The sequence below is a fragment of the Artibeus jamaicensis genome, unplaced genomic scaffold (genome assembly GCF_021234435.1).
Source record: "Artibeus jamaicensis isolate MK-2021 breed Jamaican fruit bat unplaced genomic scaffold, CSHL_Jam_final contig_332, whole genome shotgun sequence".
NCBI classification, from domain to species: domain Eukaryota; kingdom Metazoa; phylum Chordata; class Mammalia; order Chiroptera; family Phyllostomidae; genus Artibeus; species Artibeus jamaicensis.
Window position 1 is genome coordinate 33,823,678 of NW_026521788.1, and position 15,380 is coordinate 33,839,057.

General features: G+C 34.9%; 1 protein-coding gene across 4 annotated transcripts in view; it reads left to right on the forward strand.

Moving 5' to 3' along the window:
- Positions 1-5,811, forward strand: part of NRG3 (neuregulin 3) — a 1,193,746-nt gene extending 1,187,935 nt beyond the window's left edge. For 3 of the 4 annotated variants that reach the window (XM_053663971.1, XM_053663973.1, XM_053663972.1), the window contains exon 9: positions 5,304-5,811. In XM_053663971.1, the coding sequence (XP_053519946.1) occupies positions 5,304-5,811 (508 nt within the window). Of the gene's footprint in view, positions 1-4,994; positions 5,067-5,303 lie in introns of all 4 variants that reach the window. The other variant, XM_053663970.1, reaches the window with a different exon arrangement.
- Positions 5,812-15,380: the final 9,569 nt, after the last annotated feature.

The window sequence follows — 15,380 nt, forward strand, 5'->3', positions numbered from 1 at the left end:
TTTCACAAATGTAAACTAACTTAAAAGAATAGGTACAGTGAAAATAGATGTTAGGAAAATGTTAGATAGAAAATAAATATAAGCACTAATGAGAAAATAAATGTATAGATATGTAGGCAGTGCATTGGTATATAGTTGCTAAAACAACTTAGAATTTGTCTTTGATTTAAAAAATTAGAGATTTCTTAGGAGGACTAAAGTGTTTCTTGATACTTAGCTTTGAAAACAATTACTGAATTCTCTGATCAGTATCATGGACAATATCCTAAAAAGTAACCTGTATACGCGCACACACACACACACACACACACACATATGTTTAAAATCTCGAGCATTCTTGAATGAGTCTCAGTTACAGTATTCTCTCAAGTAAAACTTGCTGAATTCAGATCTCTAGGTTTGTTCACAGTGCAGGGATGGAAAAAGGGATTTGGGGCACCTATGGCTACTATTCCTCCTTGCAGTACAAAAAGTATCTCTTCTTCTGAGTGGACACGAAACCTCATAGGGTTCAAGGCATGGTGAGTGGAATGTATTGTAGGATGAATTTTAGTCACCATCCACCTAAGTGACATACTGTTCAAACAGACATGGCAGTACTTACTCAAAATGACTGAAGTTCAAATCTCATCTTTGGCGCTTAGTACTTCTGTGAATTTGAGAAAGTTTTATCATCTAAATTTAAGTTTTCTCATCTATGAATTGATGAGCCTTCCTGAAGGTTATGGGTAGATTTTTTTAAATTATGTGTGCAAAGAGCTTGCATTGGCCATGTGGTAAAAAATGGAGAGGTAGTACTGATATTTATTGTCACGGGAACTGTTACAAAATTATCATTGATTTCAATATTAATAAAATCAGGGTTTATTCCAGAGATTTCAGGAATCTGTTGCCTCACACAAGCCAGGTTCTTATCACGTCTAGTTTTTATCTCTGGGTAAACCAGGCCAGGTTTCTGTGCTGCTCTGGCCTGGATGACTTTTATACACTGTATCAAGCTGAAGGCCAAAGCAAGTAGGAAGTCCATCAGAGAGCCCTATCATTTTCTTTCCTTCTGGGCAAGATGTATGTGCAGTTGTGCCCTAAATGATAAATCTCAGCAACAGATTTCTTTAGGAAGACTAGAGAATAGGAAATGAATAGCCTGTGGCTAGGTTTTATAATTTTGAAGCAATTCCAAACATACTGTAAAATGTGTTTGGTACAGATCTGGGTTGACAGCTGCAAATTCAACATAACATCCAAGTTGTCCAAGAAGTAGGTTGGCATTTTCCTTTGTCTTGTATCTGGAAAAGAGGCTTGTATTTAGTCTATAGTTATAAGTAATCATATTTCATAATGATTTTTTAAATCACTGATAATGTCTGTTCATTAGGATTAATATATTTAGTGAGTAGAGAAAGAACCCAGCCCACACTGCCTTTCTTTCTGTTGAGCATATCCTGGCTATCATTCCATATGTCCCAGATGTAAGGATGTTCTGACCCTATGCTGGCTTAAACCATACATACACAAGTATTCCGTGGCTTAGAGATTCCCATTACATGTTCGGGCATTGCTTTGTCTTTTACCTCCTGGGAGATTTACACTTACTGTCTGCAAGGTGGTGGTTTTGTTTTGGTTCAGTCATCATTGAGATTAGAATAGTCTCTCCAGCTGGCTAGCCACATGTATTTTCCTATGTGTTATGGACCCAGTGTTGATAAATGGTGACTCTAGGTATAAGTCACTGTGTACTTCATACAATGAATCTCAGGGAGCAATCTCATTCTCAGTTCTTGGAAATAGCTATTTTCCACTCCTGGGGGACTGACTGTCTCTACAGACTAGAAATAGGATTGGTAACAGAATTTCACAGCTAAAAACCTTCTTCAAATCTGGCCCTTGCCTAGAGGGGGAGTGAATGAATTTGCAAGAGCTATCAGCCATCTGCTGCATGTTTATCAAGCATGTGGGCGCTGTCTGCTGGTTAGGCTCCGGTGTCTGTGACTTCAGTCCTTGGCACTGACTCCAGCCCACTTTGAACCCAGCAGCTATTTTAGTGAGGCCTGAGGAAGGTGTGAGGTGGTGAATACTCAGGCAAGTCAAAGAAATGTATTCACATACTACAGAGAAAGAAACAAAGCTACAAATTTTGCCACCTACAAAGTAGATGGGATACAAAAATATACAGATTATTTATCTCACTCAACTAACAACTTTATATACCTCAGGAAATCGATAGATGAATGCACTAAGGGTATGGGGAATTTAAATGGCTAGCCCAAGGTGGGATATATCATGTAAAGGAAGTAAGACTGAATACTGGCCTTTCTGACCAAATAAACCATTAAACCAGAAAGAGGAATGTGAAGAAAATCACATTCCTGAATGATGATGTGTAAATGGAATCTCAGTTGTATGGTTTCAGAGGGAAAGGTGAATTCTTTCAATTTAGTCAGTTAATTCAAAAGCCATATGAACTAGGAACTAGGTCCCCTGTGGAAATACAAACTCCTTGGCCTGATTCTTGAATTACTGGGAATAAAACCAGGTGACTAATTGTTGGAATATTTCACCTTTTAAATGATGTTTTGACTCACATATTTACTGAGGAAATACACTTGCGATTTCTTTGTTGAGAGATTGGAGGAAGGACAGCCCAAACTGGTATTTTACAGTCAATGATTGACAAGCTCATGGATCAAACTTGTGAAAGAGTGATTGACTCTCAGGAATGCAGAACACTGAGAGTCTTCTCATCCAGAATCACATCTAGAAATTTATCTCTCAATTAAACTTCTGTAGAATAGTAACAGCGTCTACTCAATACCAGTACTGGGGCACTCACAGCAGCTGTAGAAAGGAAGCAAGGACTACAGTGTGCCTCTGATTGAATAGTGCAGAGAAGCATTACTTCAGTTAGTTCTCAGAGCAATCCCCCCAGGTCAGTGTGACTACCCCACTGTTTTAATATGAGAAAATTAAAGTGAGGCTGCAATTTTTCTAAAAATAGCATTGGGACTTGAAGTCATATCTAATCCAACACAAAATCACATTTTGGAGAGTTCTAATTGTTTAAAGAAATCTTCATGTTATAGTAACATTTTAGATTTCAGTTATTGCCAGCCATGTGTCCCATAACTCACATGTGAAGGGACACAAAAGTCAGCAGCTGCAATTTCTCTTTCTCATCTAAGTCCTTAATTCAGCAGTTAGGCCTGTTGGAAGACTGCTCCAAGTTTGGCTCAAATTACCTTTGATCACTTCTCAGTCATGACACATTGTTGACTTATTGAAGCTACAATTGACTAAGATATTTATACCTTTAGCTAATATTTTTTCCAAATAATGTTTAGATGCTGGTATAAGAATTTTCATCTATCACCATCGCATGTCAATGCAATAGATTATACCTACTGATATGCTCTCATGAGGTCTACATAAAATATGACTTTACCTTAATTATATTTTTAGGCTCTGTGATGTTGGTGAATCTGATAGAAGACATTTTACATATTCATACATATTAATGGTGTTAACAGTATGGTGCTAAGAACAGGACACAAAGTCCTCTAAATTGTTTCCTTTCTTCTTGTTGAAATTGATTTATTGATTAAAATCCTTAGGTTTAGATTTTCAGTTCTATAACATTAGAGAGAAAGGAGAAAGATCCCCTGAGGAAGTTCTTTGTAGGTGGTGGCTATATAGTCTGCACAGGTAAGGGCTATATATCCTTCTAAAGGTGTTCTAGTGCACCATGGATGCCCCCTCATTTCTGGCTTTGATGGTAACAATGAAAATAAGACAACTTAGGGTTAACTTCTTCCTGTGATGCTTACTAAAGGTAATTTAGGGCAAGTCATTGGAGTACCTTTTAGTCTAGTTTATTCATTCATTACTTGGTAATAATAATAAATAAACCACATAGTCTTTAAAAATTCAGTGAGTCAATTGCAGGTCAAAGTGCTTTTTAAAAGCACTGTGTGGATGTTAGCTCTTGTTATTATGTTTGAAATGAATGCTACCTGGGGTATAAAGTGTGTTTACGTATTCATGTGTCCATTCCATTGAGATTTATTGATTACCATCTTTGTACTAGGAACAGTAAGGATGGGACTAAAAAGACACCTAAATTTGTTTCCCATCTTTTCTCATTGTCTGATGGGAAGACAGATTTCTAGATTGTTCCCATCACACCCCTACATCAAAGACTTCTATTCAATATGCTACATACTTCATTGCAATTATTCTTTCCTTGTATAAACATGACTTTTATTTATATTACAATACAAGACAGAGGGAATGATATCTATTACACAGAGAGCAGATCAGTTTAGATTATACCTAAATTTTAATGTTTAAGTTAAAGACATAAACTGAGAAATAGAATAAAGACTAATGTTCAAGTCCCCAAATTTATGCCTATAATATCTCTGAATCTATAATATCCCTGCCCTACTTTATGGCACTGGGAACTTCCAAGCTCTGGCAAATTCACTAGCTCTGAACAGGTAACACAGGGGCAAGTCGGATTCTGAAGTATTCAAATGACTTGAAATGGCATGTTGGCATTCTTAAGCCATTGACATGCACAGTGAGCTACGTAACTTGGCTCCAGAAACCAGGTGAGGAAAGTCGCTACATTGGTAGAGGTCCCGTAGAAGTCACTTCATGTTAACCATTGGGCAGAGAGAAGGATTGTATGCTTCCTGTTCCCATTTTTTGTCTCAGCAATGTGTAGGGAGGCAATTCCTATGGAGCAGAGTGCCAATAGAAATTGCATTCAGTTCCCCTAAAGTCAGGATGAAACAGAAAAAGTCAGGAATGTAGTACCTTAATGCTTAATGTTAGGCTTCCTGATTTCTTTGTGTAGAGTGGCCACATGAGTACTAAACCAGGGCTGAGAGGGTGGTCAAGTTGATGGAGTGGAGTAATGCCGTTATGGGTTTCCTGTTTGTCACTATGGAAAGGCCACACTTACCTGCTCAATCCCCATTTACTTTGTATTCTAGGATAGAGGTCAGGAAGACTATATCCCACCTGCCTATACAGCTGTGGTGTGTTGAAAGATCCCTGGACTTAAAGTAAGAAGATCTGGGTTTGAGTCTCAGTCTGTCACTTATTTTCTGTGTGACCTTGGGCAAGTCACTTCACCTGAGCTTCAGTTTACTTCTCTGTTTAACTGGGAACATATTATCCGTCTGATGGGGTTGCTGTGAGAATTCAGTGAGATGGTGCATGTGCAAAGTGCTTTGTTGGCTGGATAGTACTCTGAAGAAGCACTGGCAGAGAGAATATATAACACTTTGTTTCTTTTTCAGGTATTCATCCACCAGTTTAAGCACCCAACAAAATGCATCAGTAAATATGCAACTGCCTTCAAGAGAGACAAACTCCTATTTTAATAACTTGGATCAAAAGGACCTGATGGTATATTCATCCACAAGGGCCAGTTCCGTGCCCATCATCCCTTCCATGGGTCTAGAGGAAACCTGCATGCAAATGCCAGGGATTTCTGAAGTAAAAAGCATCAAATGGTGCAAAAACTCCTACTCTGCTGATGTTGTCAATGTGAGTATTCCAGTCAACGATTGTCTTATAGCAGAACAACAAGAAGTGAAAATTTTGCTAGAAACTGTCCAGGAGCAGATCCGAATTCTGACTGAGGCCAGGCGGTCAGAAGACTATGAACTAGCCAGTGTAGACACTGAGGACAGTGCAAGTGAAAACACAGCCTTCCTCCCCCTGAGTCCCACGGCCAAATCAGAACGAGAGGCACAATTTGTCTTAAGAAATGAAATACAAAGAGACTCTGCATTGACCAAGTGACTTGAGATGTAGGAATCTGTGCATTGTATGCTTTGCTCAACTGGAAAGAAAGGAAATTAAATACAAATTATTTATATGCATTAATTTAAGAGCATCTACTTAGAAGAAACCAAATAGTCTATCGCCCTCATATCATAGTGTTTTTTAACAAAATATTTTTTTAAAGGGAAAGAAACATTTCAGGAGGGATAAAGCTTACAACTAAAGCTTTTGGATAGAATTCTGAATACAGTTTCAGTTTGTCCCAACACTGTCCTTTTTGGCTCTTAGTAGATGGGGGCGATTCAGACCCTTAGCCCCACAGCACCAGTGTCCTCATAAAAAGGCACTGGCAGTTACCCAGTTTCAGAGACAAGCTGCATTCTGAGGGCAGAGGTGCCAGTGAAAAGGTGACTCTTGCCATTTAGCTCGAAAGTCCCAACCTCTAAATTCCTCTTCACTGGACAGCCTCATCACAGGTTATGTCATGTCAACACATGTGTTTTCTATTTAATTTTAAATTTTGAAGAATGGCACCAAGAATTTGGAAGGAGGAGGACAGGAGATAAAGGTAGTCATTGGGGGCAATCTCAGCTTCTCTTATGTGCCATCTTCCTCTGAAATTTGAGGGCACAGAATCTCAGAGATAGGAAGTCATTATAGAAAAAGAGACAAAAAATTACAGTGTCATGTCGCTAAAATCATGCTGATAGAAGTGTTTTTCTTTGAGATTGGTTAAGGGCTCCACAGGAGCATTTCTCAGTGTGTGTGCCTGTGTGTGTGAGTGTGCATTTGTGTGGGTGCGACTGAGTTTCCTGGAGCACTGGTATGCTGTATGCATGTGTTCATTGTGAGTATGTGTGTGCATGTGTGTGTGTATTATACTTGTTAAGATTTATTCTGAAACATCAGGGAATCTAATATTCAGAAAAAAATTTCCCTCTTAGATTTGTTCTCTTTAAATTTTCCCCTGAAGTATAAAGTTCAGTTAGTATGTTCTTAAATCAGTCACTTGCATGGTGGCGTCCTATAAAATTCTTGACAATGTCTAGATCATTTTCTGATGTGAATACTTCTGAGAGGAACAAGTTTAGGCTCATTGATGGTATCTGTATCACAAGGCAAGTTGAATATGTATATTTATTTTAAGTCATGCATACTTAAGTTATTTACATAAGCCAATGACCAAATTGACAGTTATCCTTTGCTTTCTCATGAGGCTCATTATGATTTATTTTGTAACATGTATAATCCACAAATCTATAACTTGTGGACCAAGACAAAGGCTTCTGTGGTTATTAAGAATAAATTGTTGAAATCACAAAGCCCAGAGTATTCAGTTCACAGGAAGCCCCTTAAAGAACAGTAAATTGTGTTGTATGTTCATTTGGAATAAAGCAATATTTTTACCACTGCTAAGGTTAATGGAAACTTCTCCTGAAGAGTTGTCTGTTTTATTTACCCTTACTTTGATGGGGGTATTCAAGAAAATTAGTGTTCACATACTAGTTTTTTTTTTCAATTTTTGGTGGTGTTGTTATGTTTACACTGTTTTAAATAAAAATGCACAGTATTTGAAAGTATATAGAGGATTTCTTTTACTGTAGTTGGGAAAATCTTGGTTGAAATTGTGTTGTTCCATTAAAACGGAATGTACTTTCCTGAATCAGACATTGAATATGTACAACTCTTACTTGAGGTTATTTCTGTTGAAAATAAATTGCAAATTGCTCTTTGAGAACATGCTTTAATAGTAGATATGATGTTATACATGTAAAAGAAAGAGCATAGTATTCTTTCCAACACTGTTTAGTGAAAATTCAAGGTCTTACCTGTTGAAAACATTTTGGTAGAAATGCACTTCACAAAAGGTTTGTTGTCTTCATTAGTTGTCCTATTACAGTTTTATTGTTTTGAATGTAGAAGTAATATTAGCCTCTTAAATATTATTACAAAATTTTAATTTCTGGATCATCCACCTTCCCATCTAAAAAGATTATATCTTTGGGGAAATTTTGAAAAGATGGTCTTAACAGGTATACAAACCTCCTGAAGTTGCATATAAAATATATTATTGTGTTGAAATTTATTACAACTATGGACATTAACTGAAAGTCCTCACAAGTTTAAGTCAACCTTGTTCTTGGATCTTTTCACTAGAAAGTTACTTCTTACTTATCTGAAGAATTCATACACAGTTTTCCTAATTAGGAGGTTATATAATCTGTGACTCACTGTAGTTACATTAATACATTATGTACTCTGAAAAGATTGAAGATCATTAGTCAAACATAAGTCCTGATTCAGCCCCTTATTTCTTAAAGTACAACCATGTATCAGGTGATTATAAACATCCTTGTGCATTCTGAAGAGCATGAACATCAGGCACACCCACTGGCAGTTTGATGTGAAGTTTAGAGATATAGTTACTTCCCAACTGATAGTGAAGACAAAATTCTCCATGAAGAATAAATATTAATAGTTACTTTCAGTGGTCATTTGTCTCCCTTTGGAATATGAAGATGTCCTCTGACAAAGGTCCAAGCTCAAATTGTATATTTTGGGGCACCAGCAGACAAGCGCTGACAACATCAAGGCTTTCAAAGCTGATGTAACATGGCAAACACCTGGAGCCATTGCTACCTGGTTCTTCAAGCTCATGTGTCTGCAAGTGCTTACTTCTACAAGACCTCTTTGATTTTGTTTCATTTTCATTGTCTTCATTATGTAAACAGGTATTTGAAGATTTGTAATTAAGTAAGTTGCTTATTTACAATTAACTGGAAAATGAATATCACCCATTATTCTTCCTCTGAATCATTTTCTGATATGACTTTTTTTATAAAGCATATGTTATTCTAACTCACCAATGATTGCTATGGAAAACTGGTATTCAAAATGGGACCAATTTTAAGCTAATGAGAAATAATAGAAATTATATTGGATAATTATCACTCAAATATTCTTCCTGATTTTCCTGTGCACATTATGAAGTGCTCTGTTTTATACTCTAGTCAAATATCTACCTACCTTATTATGGGTTAAGGAATACATATTTCTAAATTTCTCACATCTCTAACAATTTACATTATTTCCAGGTAGCATCAGCGAGGCCTTCTGGAGGAGGAACAATGCTGTTTTTAGGACTTGACAAATTAATTTGTTTTAATCACAATAGCATATCAGACCTGTCAAAAAGAAAATAGAAGGCCAAGCAGACTTCAAGAGAATGCACATTGGCTTCCAGAGCGAATGACAGTTAAATCTGCAATTTTAGTGAAGCTTCTGGTGACCTTGGCTAAGGTTGTCTATAAGGCTGGTGTCCACCAGAACATACTCATGCCTGCAGCAGTCGTTCACACCTGGCCGGCAGTATGGTGCTATAGGAAACCACACCTAAGTGAGTGGTTGGTCCTTGATTCCAGCCCCATAAACCAGAGAACATTGCTCTGAAACAAGTGCTGTGAAACATTTCCCAAGTCAGTATGTAGTATACCTAGGAACACAGCAGAAGGGGTGGGATTTTTATTTGAACTTTTGGTACCTGGGAAATATTTTATATATACAAAATACTTTTTTATTACCATTCAATTGTGTAGATTTAGTATAGTGTTGTCAATGATAGCATGTCTATACTGTGTTTGTACTTTAGTCTTCAGAAATTTAGTCTACATCCAGGAAAAGCCAGTACAATGTTTCTAGGGTGTTCTCAGTTTTAAATGTATACCAGTATTTCATGGGAAATGAGGCCTTTAAATAAGCTTTATCTCTTTCTCCTTTATTCTTTCTTTCCCTTTTAAGAAATAGTGAGGGTAAAGCAAGAAATTGACTCCTTAAGACCCACATTGTTCTTATGTAATAATCTGTTTTCTACTGTGATCACACACATACATATATATATATATATATATAAACATATATGTATTTATATAATATGTATGTATATTAAATTTAGGTGTTTCATTATTTTGCTAGCTTTATTTCTGCTTAAATTGACAAATATTAAAGTTTTGCCTTCTGGAGTATCAATGAAACCAAACCATGTAGTGCTCAGCCAACCTGGCAACATTGAGATAATACAGGCATTTTTAAGTTTTTTCTCTTTCTTAATTAGGCAGAAATATCCTCATATTGGAAAGCTCTAAAAACTCAAACTGGAATAAAACCTCATGGATTATCTCTTAAAAATGAATATTAAAGTATGAATATATATGATTGCTGTCCCTATAGTATATAATAATCTCAAATATATTTTTTACAAATTAAATCAACTTCTCCCAAAGGTCCCTAAACAGGTGCCTTTGATTTCTAGTGCCCTTTGAACTCTAGTGAGGTGATGGTAGAGTGGTGGGAGGACTATGTGTTAATATTGAATACCCAGTGAAGCTGTGACAACAATAACAAAGGTGAGGTATGCAGACCTAGAAGTGCTAGGTTTCTAATACTTTGATAGCTTTTTGTCATAAATACCTGTATTGACTGCACGTGAAATCCTGCCTATGAAAGAATTGTGTGATAGTAAGCAATCTTTTACTGTTGGAAATGAACTAGAAAATCATTACATTGAAAGTCATCTTTGTGAAAGCCTCTTACTTATCTATCCATTATAGTAGCTCCATGACCCCATTTGTCAAATAATGAGTATGATCTAGTTCGTCTCCAACTTCCTTCCAAAATGAATACCCTGTTACCCAATCATTGTAGCTCAGATGTTTCCTGGTCATTTGTTATCTTTTCATTTCAACACAACCTTTTAGAAAGTTAGTGGCTATAAGCCTATCTCTGTGTGACTCAAAAATTGTTAGAATCCATATGTGAATCTATGAATGACTTACATTTATAATGTTCCATTTAATTTTCTTTCAGAAATAGATAAGATCACTTTTGTGACTGTTTTTAAAGTAAATTTACCTAGTACAGGTAGTAAAAATGGAGGATTGACCAAGAAAATATCTAATTTTCCAAGCATGAGCATCAGAAATTTGAAATAGTAAATAGTAAATTGAAAATAGTAAATCTCTTTAAGTTGTGTTGTGTACTAGAGTTATAAGAATTCCAAGTAGTGATTTACAAAGTCAAAATAAAAAAAAAACGCATTTTAAAACTTGTTTTTGATGTATTTAGAAGGCTGTTAAAGCACTTAGACAGCCTTGTTACACTTTTCATTAATACTGTCCTTTCTGAAATCAGTATACATTTAAGGGCTTAAATGGTCTCACATGCACACATGGATGTGTGCACACAGAATAACACATACGGCATGGCAAAACTCAATTAATACTCCTTTTCCTTAGATTTCTTTTTCCCTTACAGCTCACCTAAGTGTGTCTAAAGTCTTACCACATGAAAAACGTTGAATTCAGATGTGTTTTATAGGAAATGGATACAGGAAGAAAATATAGTGATTATCTTTTAAGGTTTGTCTTATATAGTCAGCTTTTGAATTATATCTTCATCAATAAAAGTCTGGAGAATGGATACATTTGTTCAAACTGATACAAATGGAAGAACATAAATCTCACGGTCAAATCACTGCTCATTACCAGTGACCACTGTGTATATTTAATGATAGAGGGAAATGCCTCAGCTTGCTCTTGTTTTTTAAGTTTGTAATTGTACACATTAAATCTAAATAAAAACACATTCCATAGTTCTTAATAACTAATATATTTTATTAACCCATTTGATTATAGTTTGAATAAAGAATGTATGTTGCACACAGCAAAATGGTCAGCAGAATATTTTTGGTTCTCAGTTTTTTTATTTATCGGAAACAATCTTCTGTGCCTGTGATAATAATTTTATTTCAAGGAGTGTACATGTATCTCCTTTATTTTCTTTAAAAAAAAAGACCATGTAAAATGTTGTCCACTACTCTGTGGGATATGAAGACTATGGGAAATGCTAAATGTATGTCTTTCAACACCCCAGTAAGAATGCATTCCATTATTAAGTCTGCACCTTGTTTCAGGGGAGATATACGGCTTATTCAAATTAAAATTTGAAGTTAATAATTTCTGTAATAATAATCTTGATCTTGTCATGTAAATGTTCACCTGTAGAGGGAATCCTCAACTACCATTTCTCTGGTGTATTTTCTTAGTAACCTTTGATGAAGCTGGGCACTCAGAATTCCTTAGGGTGGCTTCTTACTTGTTCCTCATATCTCACGTCCCTTCCATTAGACAGGGAATTTTCTGTTAAGTGAGAGACCAGTGTGATTTTGCAGAGAAAAATAGATTTGTTGTTTGGCATTGTGCTAGTGGAAGAATAAACTAGGAACATTTTATTATGTTTTATTTTTAATTAAAATATTTTAATTATATTTCATTATTTATTCTATTACAGTTGTTCCAATTTTTCCTGCTTTGCCCCTATCCTACCAGCAACCCCCACTCCCTCAGGCAATCCACAAACCATTGTCTGTGTCTATGGGTCATGCATAATGTTCTTTGGCTAATCCCTTTACCTTCTTTCATTCAGTCCTCCCCTCCCCCCCTACCCTCTTGACAGCTGTCAGTCTGTCCCATGTTTCCATGTCTCTGATTATATTTTACTTGTTAGTTTATTTTGCTCATTAGATTCTACACATAAGTGAGGCATTTTTAATGTAAATGATAACACAGTTCACGACTTTAGCCAATATCTCCTCATATACAGATATACCCCAGGGCCCTTAGTTTTCCTAATATCGTTAGCAAGACATTCCAACTTTTTGTTACTGTTTTTTTTACAACAGTATTTCCCACTTTATAAGAAAGATAAATCATCTACTTATGTAAAAAAACAAAACAAAAATTAAAGCAATCATTCTTTATACAATGAATAATAAAACAAGCCAATAATAATGTTTTTTAAAGGATTTGAGTCAAATACTGACTAAAAATCAAATAAAATCTAAGGCTTAAACTATGTACAGAAATGTTAGGTAAATAATTTGCATCATGCTTTTTCATAATTCTCTGTAAATTGGACTCCTTCCATGATACTTTATTTTTTAGAATTTCTACTGGGCATTGATTATGCTTATTGAGCACAGACATTTAAATACAGGAAAATGTCCACTTTTGTCATTTTCTCTGACTTAACATAAAATTTGTCACATGAAAAATATAGAGATTTATGAAAAAATTATTAACCAATCTTGTTTTCTCATTGACAGCTTTCACTGAATGATCCCATATTTTAAGTTAAACACAGTAGAAACTACAGAATCAAATGAGGCAGATGCAAACATACTTTAAACATTAAATTGCTTGACACATATAACTAGTTGTGGTCTTTCTTGGATCCAAATAACCTCAACAGCTGAACGTTCTAAAATATAGTGTGAGAAATGGGTCTTTATTATGTTTCTTTATGTTTTTTATTTTTTAATTTTTAAACTACATTTTATATTATTATTTTACATTAATTTCAGGTATACAGCATAGTGGTTGGACAATCATATACGTTACAAAATGTTCCCACTGATATTCCCACTATCCAACTGGTATCATACATAGTTATTATAATATTATTTACTATAATTGTTTGCTGTACTTTACAAAATAGCCGTGGAATTTAATGGTTGATTCTTTTGTTTTAAAAAAAAGAACAAAGCGTACCCTGCGGACTCCATCCATTGTTACTGTGAGTTCTCTGTCCAGTGAAAGAGACAGAAACAGGTGTCACAGAATTTACTAATACTTTTCATTTTGCTACGCTTTTTTCATTTTCTTATTTTAAAATTAATGTTACAGAAAGTGTTAAAAAAGAAAATAATCAGCCTTGAGTTCAGCTATGGTAAGACCATTGTAAGTGGTGTCTCTCAATATTGCAGTCACATTTTCCACATATGTACATATTTTACATTTCTTCCTAGGAAGTTATTTTTCTATTATATTGTATTGTAATTTAAAAACAACATGTCAGACTATACCATGGTAACACATTGTCTTTGTAAACATTCATTTAAGTATTTCTTTATAAAGTAAACTTCTGGTTCATGAACAATTTTTGTAGGGTCTCAAAACACTCAAAATTTTAAATAATGTTTGTGTACAGGTTAATATGTTTGCTTCTCGTTGTGGGAGGAAGGTGTATAACTAAAAATTTCATAAGGTTAGTAAAATGCCCTTGGTTATGTATTACAAGAAATTGTATGGCTGGGCCAATGAGTATGACTTTGTTTTTTTAACAAAGCTTTTTTTCCTTTAGAGTAGTTTTATGTTCATAGCAATACTGAGGGGAAAATACAGAGATTTCCCATATACATACTGCCCCCCCCCACAGTTTCCCTCATTATCAACACCCCCCCTCCTGAGAACAGTACTTTGTTAACAATCGAAGAACCTACATGGACACATCATAATAACACCAAACTCATAGTTTATATTTGCTTTACTCTTGTTGCATATTATGAGGGTTTTGACAAATATTTAATGGCATTTATTCATCGTTATAATATACAGAGTACTTTCACTGCCCTAAAGATCCTGTTTTTCACTTACTCATCACTCTCTCCCCACAACATCCACCAACCACTGATCTTTTTACTGTTTCCATAGTTCTACTTTTTAATGTGACCACTTTAAAAACTTGTTTTAGTCATTACTCAACTGATTTCTGGAAGTGGCTAATATATACAGTTTTAATATCACTGAAATTTTTAAAAATATTTTTATTGTTCAATTACAGGTGTCCCCATTTCCCCCCCATTATTCTCCCCTCCCCTATCCACCCCCACCTCCCATATTCAATTATCCTCCCCCACCCCATTGTCCTTGTCCATGGGTCCTTTATTCATGTTCCTTAACACTTCCCCTTCTTATCCTCCCCTCCCCTCTGGTCACTGTCCAGTTGTTTTTTATTTCCATGTCTCTAGGTCTATTTTGCTTGCTTGCTTGTTTTGTTTATTAGGTTAAGGTGCTTTTTAAAAAATTTAGTTTGCATAGTAATATGCACAGATGCAAACAGTTAAAATATAATCCATTTAGGTCTAATCAGAAATGCATCATTTTAATGAAGCTTAATTTTAATTTCTAATTAGAAAAATATTACATTTACATATAGAATATATTAACAAAAATAAAAACCACAACAAGGAAATAAGCACTATTAATATTTTAAGTATATTTGCTTCCAATATTTTTAATTGAATAAATATATACACGCCACATATAATTTACAAATTTGGAATTATCTGTATTTAAAGCATTTTCTCCTCCTTTATTAACTTTACATATGATCTCTGATAATTTCCTTAATTAAAAAGTATCTTTACATGTAATATTTTAATGGCTAAATAATCCATTATATGGATGAAGCCCAATTTATATTTTCAAAGGGCTCTTTAAACATTTATCACATAATATATTCAACTGATATTTAAATCTCTATAAATTAATTTTAAATGCTTGACTGCCAATATTTAAATATAATATGTACACATATACATGAATGTTTTCTTGGTGTAAATATATGTCTATGTTTTTATAGACAGATATTAGGCTTTCTCACAGCATTAGTTTAGTTTTTGGAGCAGCTGCCTTGATAAACTTTGGTCATCAGAATAATTCTTTGATAATGTAGACAGCTGGATAAAAAGA